The sequence below is a fragment of the Acartia tonsa genome, chromosome 10 (genome assembly GCF_053477335.1).
Source record: "Acartia tonsa isolate MP-2025a chromosome 10, ASM5347733v1, whole genome shotgun sequence".
NCBI lineage: Eukaryota > Metazoa > Arthropoda > Copepoda > Calanoida > Acartiidae > Acartia > Acartia tonsa.
This window is the reverse complement of record NC_137269.1, coordinates 29,096,504-29,110,837: the sequence shown is the minus strand read 5'-3', so window position 1 is coordinate 29,110,837 and position 14,334 is coordinate 29,096,504. Positions and strand designations below refer to the sequence as shown.

Genomic DNA, 14,334 nt, shown 5'->3' with positions numbered 1-14,334 from the left:
ATCTATTTTAAAAAGACGTTTAGCTCTTCAGGAAACTGACTACTAATTAATGAATAAGTTTGACCAATTTATTTTTGAAAATTAGAATTTAGTTAAGAGAGTCTACTTAGCTAGTTTTGCCTATTTGCTAATGTTATTCATAATTTGCCACAATACTCAAGGGGACAAGGGAGGAAAATAGCCTAAAACCACCCCAAAACATCCAAGAAGGTTCCCTAAAAAGTACAAAATTAATCATACCAACTATTTTTGAAATCTTTAGCTTTAGGCAGATAAGCCATACTACTTTATATTTCATCATAATTAAGACACGCTTATCGGACACATAGTTAATGATAATATTTAAAAACAGATTTAATTTGTAATATTGTATAAACAGCAGAATACTTCTTTTTTCTATCCAAGGATAGATCCTAATCTTTATAAGTGCTAGAAATATGTTTTTACAATTCAAATAAAAGAAAATCTAACTCAATTAACAATGTTTGCATGTCCTTTAGGATTTTTTAAAGGATTCAAAATTTGAATGAAACTTATTTAAAACTAAAATTGGGCTCTGTATTTAAAGAGGCAAAAAGAAGCTACTGGAAAAATAGCTTAAAACCATCACAAGACATAAATTTCAAAATGAAATAGCCTAAAACCATTGCGGTACCCAATCAGTTCCGTATTTATTGAGGTTTTAAACTTCAGCCGAAAACAATAACTACTTTATAAAATAGGATGTACTATTTTATGTTATTCAGTTAATAATTTGCTATATTCGATATTTTATCTGTACTGTATGAACACACATAAAAGAAGAATAAAGATAAATCTTATATAAACCTTACACCTTTAATTCATATCAGTTTTGCCATCTTTATGCTTTTCATATAAAGCTTACTTAAATTAATAGCTTCCTTACTATTGAAAAAGCTTGCTTCTATTTCCTTGTAATTCTGTTTATAGAATTAAATTTATTTTTACATAAAAAATGGATGGGGGGGGGGTGGAGGTTCGCATTATCAATTTTTTAGTGATGGATATCGTGTATCCAGTGCAGTAGTAGGGGATGGGGTAAAGAGAATGGATGAGCGTTATTTTAGCCAGCTGGAAGTATCACTTTAATAAATCTTGTGCAACATCTAATAGATTATAAATCGATCACCATATTTATGATAATGTTAACTTTTTATCATTATTTATTGATTGATTTTTTTAGGTAAGTTTTGATAATTAAAAGACAGAAACAATGGAGCAAAAGAATAGATATCAAAATGATACTATCAAAGATGTATCTTTATATAAAAGCAACAGGATATCCGTCTGTTTGTGTGTGTTTGTACCGAAGTAATAACCGCTGGACCGATTTATGGCTTTTCCTTTACAGAGAAGCTTCTTATAAATCGTAGGAAGGTCTATAACATTTTTTCTTTTTAAAACTAAAAGTATAGGCGTTTTTTTTTTGGGGGGGGGTCCTCTTCTCCACCTACCTCTACCATAAGTGCCCCTAGAGGCCTCTAGGGTCGTAGCCGCTAGTCTTTATTTCGACATTGAAATTACCAAATAATCTTGACCTATCTTTGTATATTATGAAATGTTTTAGATAATTTGTAGAGATAAGAAAACAAGGATAATAATATCCACTTATGTTAATAAGTTAACAAAATCAGAAGTATATTTCTCTGACTTTATTATAAGCTTGACATTCAAACCAGGGATAAGACAATGGACTAAATATATATACCCCCCCCCCCCCATCTATACATAAAATAGAATAACTCTTTCTGTAGACTAAAGAGAGGGGTAGGTTTCTGGTAGAATCCGTAAAGGTTAAGTTAAAACAGTAGTAGAACGATAAAAATTTATATTAACTTTTAAAAAAATTGTCTATAGTTCTTTTCAATAAGAAATACACATATTTAGTGAATATTATCGTTCTACTACTATTTTTAAGCCTTAAAACACACACCTTTACGGTTTCTACCAGAAACATACCCCTGTCTTTGTTCGTCATCAGTTTAAACAATGTTAGTGTGTACCAACCAACCAAAATTTATAAACTAATCAAGTTTTTAAGCTTGCGAATAATGGAACGTGATTATAAAACTCTGGTTACCAGTACAAGTTACTGTCCAATTTAAAGGAAAAAAATATTTTTGAAAGTATTTTCATATGGTCCTAGAACATTATATAATAGCTTTGCTGTTAAAAAGCAAGCTTCTCTTACTAAAATGTAATTAAGCAGTATATAAAAGAATACTTAGCGAGTTACATTAACAAGAATTAATTATTTTCTACGTAGAATCAACTAATGATTTGCTTACATGCTCTTGTTAAGGTTAAAAACATTCTTATTTTTTTACTGACCATTAAACCATCGTTTTTGTGCTTAAAATAATCTTCTTGATATCGATATTAGTCTTTAGAAAAGGTTTATAAGTTCTAACTAAATATGCTTAAATAAAAAATATCTTTACTTTAGTTATAACTTTAATCATTATATCTTTTAAAGATCATTTTAGATTAATTTTGTATTTCATAGGTATTTATATATTAATAGTTAGCTGATAATAAATGTATATCTATAATACAAAGTAGAACGATGTCTGTCCGTCTGTCTGTCCGTCTGAAGCTTAAGATCTCGGTAACCGCTGAACCGTATGGGCTCTACTCTTCAGGGAATATACCTACTGGTCCTGTGGTGGTTTTAAGATATTTTCTTGGGGGGTGGGACACCCCCAACCCCCCCAAAAACAAAAAAATCCTCCCCCCTTTTTTTTTTTTTTTTTTTGCAGGAGATTTCCTTGGTCCTTTTACGAATTTCACCTTAATTTTTTTTGATAACCTTTTGGGGCAAAGCCCCTAGAGGCTAGGGGCGAAGCCGCTAGTGATTTATAAAGTAAAATAAGATAATAACTTATTTTAATTGTGACATGCTTTGATTAAGATTATTAATTATTTTTTGTTTGTTATTAAAATTAAAATTGTCAATATGATCTGACAAAGCTTAGATAGTAAGCCCCTACAGCTTTGTAAATTTTAATCTTTCTTAGGCCTAGGGATAGATATAGTTTAATATTTGTAAGAAAATAAAGAAAAGTTTTAATATATTTTTTTTAAATGTAAAATTTAATATATTTTCTCGTATTCATTCGAATCCGGTGGATAGGAACCGGTTCTCATCCATACGAAAAAACTATGTCTAGCATCGTATTATATCCAGTTTTCTACGAATATAGAAATGTACAATCATAAGATTAAAACCAGTTTTTTTAGCCGGTGCCTCCGGCACCTCGGGGCTAAAAAAACTAGTTTTAATCTTATAATTGTACATTCTATATCCGCGGAAAGCCGTTTATAATACGATACGAGAAATAACTATTACCATATTTTAAGCGTTTGTATAAGTATGCATCTTAAGTAAAATATAACACAACTGGATGCAATGCCTCTAGCCTCCAGGGAAATACTTGGCAGGTCAGAAAAATACCATAAAACCACAAGACATATGTAAAGCTTCCATGAAAAGCACAACCCACTATGAGCAGAAATTTCCGAGATCTTTAGCTTGGGACAATAACCCTTACTACTTAAATAGGATAGGAAATGGGGGTGGAAAAATTTTATACATGCTATTTGCCTGTCTATATTTTACATTTTTATTTGCTTTGAATAAGGGGGGGGGAAGTTTTGCCACTTTCGCGTAATCCGTGATTATTAGGCTAGGTATTGATGTGAGACTATAGGTTATTTGGGATAAAAGTTTACTTTTGGGTAGTACTTCACGTATATTTAATCATTTTTTGGATAGGTCTCCAGGTTCAGGTGCTGCAGGCTGGAAGGTGGTTTCTGGACAGGTAAAAAAAATTTAAAATTTTTGTTTGAAGAGTTAGAGATCAAATTATTAAACAAAATATGCATCTTTATGGATATTATTGAAATACCAGAAGAAAAAATTAAAATCGGCCTCCAGGTTCAGATGCTGCAGGCCTCCAGGTCCACTCTGGACAGGTAAAAAAACAAGTTTTTTATTTGAAGAGTTAGAGGTCAACTTATAAAACAGAAAATGCATATTTTTTTATATTATTGACATATTTGAAGAAAAAATTAAAATCGGCCTCCAGGTTCATGTGCTGCAGGCCTCCAGGTCCGCTCTGGACAGGTAAAAAACAAGTTTTTTTTTATTTGAAGAGTTAGAGGTCAACTTATTAAACAGAATATGCATATTTTTTGATATTATTGACATATTTAAAGAAAAAATTAAAATCGGCCTCCAGGTTCAGGTGCTGCAGGCCTCCAGGTCCACTCTGGACAGGTAAAAAACAAGTTTTTTTATTTGAAGAGTTAGAGGTCAACTTATAAAACAGAATATGCATCTTTATGGATATTATTGAAATATCAGAAGAAAAAATTAAAATCGGCCTCCAGGTTCAAGTGCTGCAGGCCTCCAGGTCCACTCTGGACAGGTAAAAAAACAAGTTTTTTATTTGAAGAGTTAGAGGTCAACTTTACTTATAAAACAGAATATGCATATTTTTTGATATTATTGACATATGAGAAGAAAAACTTAAAATCGACCTCCAGGTTCAGGTGCTGCAGGCCTCCAGGTCAACTCTGGACAGGTAAAAAATCAAATTTTTTATTTGAAGAGTTAGAGGTCAACTTATAAAACAGAATATGCATATTTTTTTTATATTATGGACATATTTGAAGAAAAAATTAAAATCGGCCTCCAGTTTCAGGTGCTTCAGGCCTCCAGGTCAACTCAGGACAGGTAAAAAAATAAAAAAAATTATTTGAAGAATTAGAGGTCAACTTATAAAATAGAATATGCATTTTTTTGTTATTATTGACATATTTGAGATAAAAATTAAAATTGGCCTCCAGGTTCACGTGCTGCAGGCCTCCAGGTGCACTCTGGGCAGGTAAAACAATCAATTTTTTTATTTGAAGAGTTAGAGGTCAGTTTTTAAAACAACATTAACATCTTTTTAGATGTTACATGTATATTTGAAGAAAAAAAATAAAATTGGCGTCCAGGTTCAGGTGCTGCAGGCTTCCAGGTGAACTTTAGAGACTATTTTCAGGTATATTTCCTATTTATTTGATTTCCCCCCTACTTTTTTTTCTATTCTATATTTATTTAAACCTGGTAGTTATCATATTTATTGAAACTTTTTGATGGATCCCAGTGACCGCTGTTGACCATTGGCCAGGTAAATATCCAGGTAATTTTTGAATTTAGAGTAAAGGTATGCATTTAAAAAATGGTTAAAATAAGATAATATAGTAAAATTAATCATTTAAGGCTTCAAAATGTGTGTCCAGACAGGCTCCAGGTCCTTTAATTTCACTATATTATTATATTTTAAGTTTTAAACTTATTCTATTTCGAAATCTTTCTTATAAATTCCAAAATAACCATTTGAGATATTCACCTGGCCGGCAACAACCAGCGTTCACCAGGATCCAGGTAAAAGTGTCACTGTCCATATAAAAAAAGTAAAAATGTATGATACCTACCTACCACGTTTTAAAACAGGAAAAAAAGCAAAAATACCTGAAAATGAAAGCCTGCAGCACCTAAACTTGAAGGCCGATTTTAATTTTATCTTCAAGTATATTTATTATATCCATAACAATGCATATTTTGTTTTATAAGTTGACCTGTAACTTTCCAGATAAAAAGACTCTCTTTATACCTGTCCAGAGTGGATCTGGAGGCCTGCAGGATCTGAACATGGAGTCCGATTTTAATTTTTTCTTCAAATATGTCAATAATATAAAAAAAGAAGCATATTCTGTTTTATAAGTTGACCTCTAACTCTTCAAATAATTTATTTTTATTTTTTACCTTTCCAGAGTGGACCTAGAGGCCTACAGCACCTGAACCTTTAGGCCGATTTTAATTTTTTCTTCAAATATTTCAATAACATCAAAAAAGATGCATATTCTGTTTTTAAAGTTGTCCTCTAACTCTTCAGATAAAAAATTTGATTTTTACCTGTCCAGAGTTGACCTGGAGGCCTGCAGCACCTGAACCTGGAGGCCGGTTTTAATTTTTTCTTCTTATATGTCAATAATATTTATTAAGATGCATATTTAGTTTAATAATTTGATCTCTAACTCTTCAAACAAAAATTTTAATTTGATTTTTTACCTGTCCAGAGTGGACCTGGAGGCCTGCAGCACCTGAACCTGGGGGCTGATTTAAATTTTTTCTTCAAAAATGTCAATAATACAAAAAAAGATGCATATTCTGTTTTATAAGTTGGCCTCTAATTCTTCAAATAAAAAAATATAATTTTTTACCTGTCCAGAGTGGACCTGGAGGCCAGCAGCACCTGAACCTGGAGGCCGATTTTAATGTTTTCTTCAAATATGTCAATAATATCAAAAAAGATGCATATTCTGTTTTATAAGTTGACCTCTAACTCTTCAAATAAAGAACTTGTTATTTTACCTGTCCAGAGTGGACCTGGATGCCTGCAGCACCTGAACCTGGAGGCCGATTTTAATTTTTTCTTCAAATATGTCAATAATATTAAAAAATATGCATATTCTGTTTTATAAGTTGACCTCTAACTCTTCAAATAAAAAACTTGTTTTTTTACCTGTCCAGAGTGGACCTGGAAGCCTGCAGCACTTGAACCTGGAGGCCAATTTTAATTTTTTCTTCAAAAATGTCAATAGTATAAAAAAAGATGCATATTCTGTTTTATAAGTTGACCTCTAACTCTTCAAATAAAAAATTTGATTATTACCTGTCCAGAGTTGACCTGGAGGCCTGCAGCACCTGAACCTGGAGGCCGGTTTTAATTTTTTCTTCTTATATGTCAATAATATTTATTAAGATGCATATTTTGTTTAATAATTTGATCTCTAACTCTTCAAACAAAAATTTTAATTTTTTTTTACCTGTCCAGAAACCACCTTCCAGCCTGCAGCACCTGAACCTGGAGACCTATCCAAAAAATGATTAAATATACGTGAAGTACTACCCAAAAGTAAACTTTTATCCCAAATAACCTATAGTCTCACATCAATACCTAGCCTAATAATCACGGATTACGCGAAAGTGGCAAAACTTCCCCCCCCCCCCCTTAGCAAATATTTGTTATTGGGGGGAGAAATAATATTCAAATCAAACAAACAAAAAGTTTTATTCGGAATTGGGTCATTTCCTTTCAGGGATGGAGGGGATATAGTACTATACATTATTCTGGTCCTAGACACGTTCTCTTATTCGTTGGCTATAAACGATATTCACTAAACCATTATTGGTTAGTACAAACTAGCAGTGTACCAATAATTTTAACCAAGAATTGGGTAAGCTTGTATGTCAATTGTCTTATCCCTTAGAATCCCTGGTCGTGGTCAATTTCTCATCATCTTTGTCATAGACAATATAATTTGTATCAAAAATTAATTCTTTTTCATATTTGCTATATTTAACAAAGTAGTAAGTTTTTTTTTGACTTACTATGATTATGATTTCGTTCACTGCTAAGCCTATTGAGTTCTCCATTTTATTGAAGCGTCACATAGGTTTCGAGAAAAATTTATTTCTCGAGTGATTTTTTGCTTTGTCTTCTCCCTCAAATAAAGAGCTCCTAGCTGGTAAGAGCGCAGCCACATAATATACCTTCTTTTTGCATATAGCAATGGATTTATTATTACTTGGATCTTACACCTGATTTTCATGTGTACTCTGTAGTGGGCTAAAATAACGATCTCCCCCATTATCTTTACCCTATCCCCTCTCCTCCTACTGGATAAACGGCCCGACCAATAAATGAGCGGGGATATTGCAAACTAATTTGACGACAATTTTTGTCCTGTTATAATATCCACGTATATTCTACATCCGTTCATATAGCTATCATTCGTTATTTCCCCGCTATGCTATGTTGATTGTTATTTAAAATGCATTGAATTGCACTAACAGTTTGTTTTAATTTCCCTTCAAATTTTCAAACCTTATATTTTATTAACAATACATGTATATTGTACCAGGAAGGAAGGGGACAATAGGCTGTTAATTACACTAGTCTCCAAAGTTTTTAATAACGCTATCTTAATCGTTGGCTTAACAACTTTGGAGACTTTTAATGAATTTTGATTGGTTGAATTAAGTTGAGTGTCCAAAGGTTTCAACCAAAAGTTGTAAACTACAGAAGAGCGGATTTTGTGCCATCATCATTGGGGATAAAGTCAATTTATCGGCCATTGTCTTATTTTTCGTCAAGGATTAAGCAAAAAGTCAAATAAATAAAGCTTAGTATTAGTGCAGAACATGCTTTAAGTTGATTAATTCATTGCCTTGGGATGTAATCTTTATTAAAACGACAGACAACTATAACTTTTAGTTATGGGGCGAAGCCAAATTAAATAAAATCTCTAAAAACGCGCGGCTAGAGCTAACTACACATGAAGAACAAACTTCTTTGTAGAAAATATATTTCGCTTTATTCAAGCCTTCTCAATTCTAATTGTTTGAGAGTTTGTGTACAACAATAAAATCTCTATATTAAGAATTCTATTTTTACTTTTATGCAGTTATTTTGACTTTTAATGACATTTGAATTTGAAGAAATTTAGCTTGCATTAATAGCTTAATTCTAAGCAAGCAGTTTTTGTACCGTTACACGTTTAGTTAAAGTAATGGATATAAAATACATGGATGTATTGATTGGGGGAAAGTTGTCGTCTATTTAGATTGCTAATACGAATCTTATTTATTGTTCAGTGCGTTCATCCAGCAGGAGGGTTGGGGAAGGGCTAAAGGAGGTGGTTTGGGAGTAATGTTAGTTTATCCTTCCCTTTATTAGATTAGAGTACAAGAAAATCGGGTGCAACATCCAAGTAATAATATATTGATTGTTAGTCATGAGAAAAAATTATAAATTAAAATATTAATCTTGGCTCATCTAATGATATTTTAGTAATAGATCCTGACAAAGTTTTTATATAATTTACTTTTTACGCCTTTTAGACGGTGCTTATTTTATATAAACATTAAAAAATTTAAAATTAGAACTAACATTTTACAAAAATTAAAAAGAAGTTTTCAAGGTTTTAAAAAATATAATAAGGATAGCAGTTAAAAGTTTATCTACCTTTTCAAACGTGCCTATACTAATATAAAGCTTCCTTAAATATAGAACATCATACCTTCTTAACTGCATACGGATCTTGCAAAAATTAATATAACATTTTTTATAGAGTTAATGTCTTTACGTAATAATCTCCAACGTAATTCTTATTTACAAGGCTTCCCTTATGTCATAATTTGATATTTTATAAAACCAACTTTACTACAACATGAAATAAATTATAAATCATTACAAAATACGGTGCATTTCTCAGGGTTTAAAGATCATTCCAGTATGGCTTGGATACAGATTAATATCCGCAGGATTAGAACCGCTGAATAGCATCGTATTACAGACAATTTTCCACTAATATTAAAATATTCATAAAATATCAGCGAGATATCTAAATTAACACCCCCTCCCCCGCGTCTTTGATAGTATTCAAGCTAGTTTTTATTTATTTTATCATTAAATCGTTAAATCTATACTGTTTCTTTCAAAATCAAGATATAAAAAAGTATTATTTTTGTAAAATTTCTTATCCCTTTTTGTCACTTTCATATACGGGATATGTAATATATTATATGTGCATACAAAACAGACATTTGTACATATTAATCATACTTGTTCTATCGCAGCCCTGAACCCCGTATTTTTATATGAATAAAAAATAATAGGGTGTGGGGGTGATTTTTTGCGGGGCTTATAAAAGGGGCTTCCAATTGTAATTTAACCCAACCTGGCCTGAAGTAACAAACAAACAAACGGAAAATTACTCCCACATCCCCTTGTATTCCATTTATTTTAAAATAAAGGAGGGGGGAGACAGTGCTAGAAAAGACACTATATGGAAAATTGCCTATCTGATCCATAACTGAAATACATAGATATAGCTAGATTATGTTATCCATTTAGTTAACAGATAAAATTGTATTTTTACTGAAACACTCACATACAAGTTTAAGTAAAGAATTTTGCAAAAATACTTTATTACATATTTCAAAGAGTAGAGAGTTAATACTTAATTATTTTTAACATAATTGTCAATAGTTTTACTTCCCAACTCTTTTTCGACACTTAAAGGTTAATTTGCCTTTTGTAATCCTTGTATTTTTTACCAAATCTACTGAAAATTACTACCCTAAACCTTTAATTTATTTCTTAATATTAGCAAGACAAAATATATAATAATACCTCTAATTAGTGGTGTAATAATAAGATATCTTTATGATGCAATTATAAGTTAAAAAGTGCTTTCCCACAAGTTGCCTGTCGAGCACTGTACCCAGCCCCCCATCCTCTTATTTTAAAATAAATGGAAATTAAGAGGGTTTCCAATACCTGCGGTGCTCTAGTCCTGCGGGGTTAACCAGGACCTAATATAACCTAATCTAACCTGACCTAAGGTAGTGAACAAACAAGCGAAGAATTAATTCCCTATCCATTTTTTTCAAAATGGATAGAGGGGGGGGGGTACTTTGATCTTAACAATACACTTAAGGGATAACGCCAGTTAAAATATTTTTAGACACATAAAGAAGATTTTACACAAAGTTTTGTCATTTTTTATAATTATCATTACTGGTCAACCATCTATAGACAAGGCTAACTTCTTCAATACTAGCGATAGGCCAGTTGCATCGTTAATTTTAAGGAAATTAAGTTAAGGCAAACATTTCTTTTCCATAATACTTACAAATATTTTGGAATGTTTAACCCTGTTTCTACGTTAGTTATTAACCTCAAAAACTTTTTCGTTTTCACTTTTTACCACTTACTAAATTACATTTTTGTTTTCTTTCATAAAAGAAAAGTTTGCTTTATTAAAAGTAAAAATAACATTTCAGCTTTTGTTATCATTTTTTACCTAATAGAAGATTTTTCCTTAACGAAGGAATTTTATATTTCTCTGAGACATGGAATATTTTATGATTTATTTGAGATCATTAACATATTATTTTAAAAATTTGTTTTATGTTATGTTAATGTTCTACTTGTATGGATGGATATTTTTACATACAAGTTTATTTTTATTTATTTCAAAGGACGTGTAATTTAGGCTCTTTTAAAGTTAAACTAGCGGCTACGCCCCTAGAGGCCTCTAGTGGCACTTTAAATGTTTTTGTTTGTTAAAGTTAATTTTTATTACGATACCTCTTTATTTGACGTTGAAGTCTCCCCTAATTTTTTTAAAATTTCGATTTTTTTGTCATTTCTCTTGGGAGGGTGGTGGTACCCTCCCCCAAAATAGTTATAAACCTTCCCGGGACTTATGAGAAGCTACCCTGTTAAGGAGAACCCGATCGGTTCAGCGGTTAGCGAGATCCTTCGGTACACACAGACACACAGACAGACACACAGACATCCTGTTACTTTAGTATAAGGATATTCTTTTTTTAAATTGTTATTTATGAAACTTTTTTTATACACATGTAAATAAATCAGGTTTTTATACACACGACTAAATATTTTATATCTCAATTTTGTAAGAAGACTATTAATAACTTTTTAAACAAAATATTATTGTTTTTCCAATCACGTGTCTTAAGAGTGTTTTGTTATTTTTAGGATATAGCTTCACTTAAAATGAAGTTGATAATTTAATAGGTACATAGGTTTTAAAATATCATTTTATTAATATTTTTTCTCCAAATTTTTTTTTGTCCTACCACCCGAAATGAATTTTTCTGCAAGATTGATTTAACTTCAGTGTCTAATCTGAGCTGGAATCCCTTTGAGGTTGCCCAATAAACCAGGGGCGAAGGTGTCATTGGGCTGTACATCAGTTCCCTGAGTTATCTAATATAGTTTTCCTATTCGTTGGCTTTACAAGGTACAATATTTTAGGTGAGACATCTTAAGTCATAAAAATAAAATTGTTTTGATTATTTACAAATCCTATTTTTTGTTTAGGATCCCGTTCTCAGTATGATAAGCATAAGAAAGTGGCTGTATAAACCTCGGCGGGATGATAAATCGCTCTTCGCAAAGTTTTGGTAAGTGCCTACCATCTTCTATCATTGTAGTGTAGCTTCTCTCCAATGTAACCCTAAATAATGGATATAGAATATATGGATATTATGAGAGATTCTCGTATACCGTAGCCTATCTCCAATGTAACCCTAAATAATGGATATAGAATATGTGGATATTGAAATAACCACCAAGTACCTTATGGATCAGGTCCATTACATGCCTCTGTCACCATACACTTTACTCAAACATCTTCAAGCTATCCAAAGTATAATCTGTAATAAACATAAAATTTAAAAACCCCGAATGGATAAATTCACACTCTGGAATGATAATAAAAAGTTGAAACCATAAATGCAAACCATAATCAAATAAGACAATAAACAACACAGCATTTAAAACATAATTCAATATAATTTTATTAACATATAAAATTAAACAATAAACAGATAGGCAAACATCATCTTGATTAACCTAAACATACATAAATATATAAATAACAGATATCATTACATTAAATACGGTTCCCTTGTTTTGTTTCTTCTCTCCCTCTCTTTCTTACATCCTCTTCTCTCTCTTGGCTTTCTTCTCCTTCCTCTCTTTGTCAGAACCAAGTTCCTGGAAGACCTGAAATTGGCCTTTAAGCTCGTAGTGCTTGGCATGTAGCACCTCGTACATCTCCAGCATCTCACGTCTCTCGGCTCTCCACTCATCCCGCTGTTTCCTCCACTCTTTCGTCTCTAGGTATTGCTGCTCTCTCTCTCTCCTTACAGCACGTGACTCCTCCCTGGATCTCGCCTCGTACACCGCCACAACATTCTCTTGACGGCTAACATCCTCCCGTGCACGGCTAAGCTCCTTCTCCAGGTCATCCCGAACCTTCCTTAGCCTAGCAAGGTCAGAATCACGCTGCTGGATCCCAGCCTTCAAGTCAGCAATTTGCTTGACCATCGCCCAAGCAGTACCAATCTCCAGTGGAACCATGGTGATAACACAACCACCTTGATCCCGTGCCACACGACCTCGGCCGCGACCTCTACCTGCCTTGGCAGCTCCAGCAGCACCACCCTGGTCCTGCCCCACAGAGACAGAGCGTCCTCTCTTCGCCCCTCGGGAAGCCCCTGCCTTCGCCAACAACTTGTCCTGAACCTGTGGGCTCCGCACCACCGCCTCCTGCACCACCTTATCCTGCTTCTTAGGCTTGGCCACCTTCTTGCATGGAACCGGCTTGGTCATGGTGTAACCAAGTCCCGTCAACATGTCGGAACAGCTCCTGCTGTTACAGTAGCTGCTAGAGGTCCAAAGTGGAACCGGCATCTCATCCCCTAAAGGAATGGACGGCGGGTGCTCTACATCGTACCCTCCAGAGTGAAGACGGAGAAGCCTACCTTCATACCGTTTCACTCCGTCCTCGGACAAAGTTGACCCCAGGCCTGTGTTAGCCACAAACTCAGCATAACACGGCCCGTGGACAGCCCAATTACGGGCCTGCCGCACCATAAAGTTACGGTGTAAATTCATAACACCGTAACCATGGGAGACAGCCTTTTTCCAAATAAAGGAATTGAGGGTACTGATGCGTTCCCAGATCATGAAGCTCGCTGGTACAAAACGCAACGTGGGAATGACCACTTGATGCATTGTACCAGCAAACAACGTCATGATCTCGTCGACCAGCCGGCACAGGCTGTCGACAGGGAGCACAGCAGTGTAACACTGCATCCCAGGTACACTTACCCTTTGAGGGGTGGTTCGACCTGCAATGGACCTTAGCACATCCATCAGCTGCGTCGGCCTTTTCTCGCAGATGGTGATCCAATGGATTTGCTGACACCAGTTCTCGCCCTCTTCCAAATCAGACAGGCAGGTGTGGGTAGTCCCCTCCTTGAGCGTCACCTCCTTCTTCAAGACTACGTCCATGGCCTCCATGTCAAACTAGAAATTATTAACTAAAATATGTTGACAGAGGAAAAGATAAAGCAACCCCCAAATTACAAGTTGGCTGAATTATTCTTATGGGAAATTATAATACTAAAATAAACTTAATTTTGTTTATATATGCGATTATGGTTTCAATTACTAAAACACAAATATTACGTCATTAAATCAAATTGACTATTTCACTAAATAAGTGCAAAAAAATTAAAAGAGATAATACGTCGCTATATTAAAACAACTATATCACAAAAGAAATGAAATTTTTACAAAATGTGTATTTATTAACATCGTGATATTGCTGAATATTATCAACAATCAAAACAAAAAAAAAATATCCAAACTT

The 14,334-nt window shown here is 33.4% G+C and overlaps 1 protein-coding gene across 1 annotated transcript in view; it reads left to right on the top strand.

Annotated features, from left to right (window-relative positions):
* Positions 1–14,334, top strand: part of LOC145329810 (lateral signaling target protein 2) — a 46,318-nt gene that overhangs the window by 7,111 nt on the left and 24,873 nt on the right. The window contains exon 2 of the mRNA XM_080174215.1: positions 11,994–12,076. Within this exon, the coding sequence (XP_080030341.1) occupies positions 11,994–12,076 (83 nt within the window). The remainder of the gene's footprint in view (positions 1–11,993; positions 12,077–14,334) is intronic.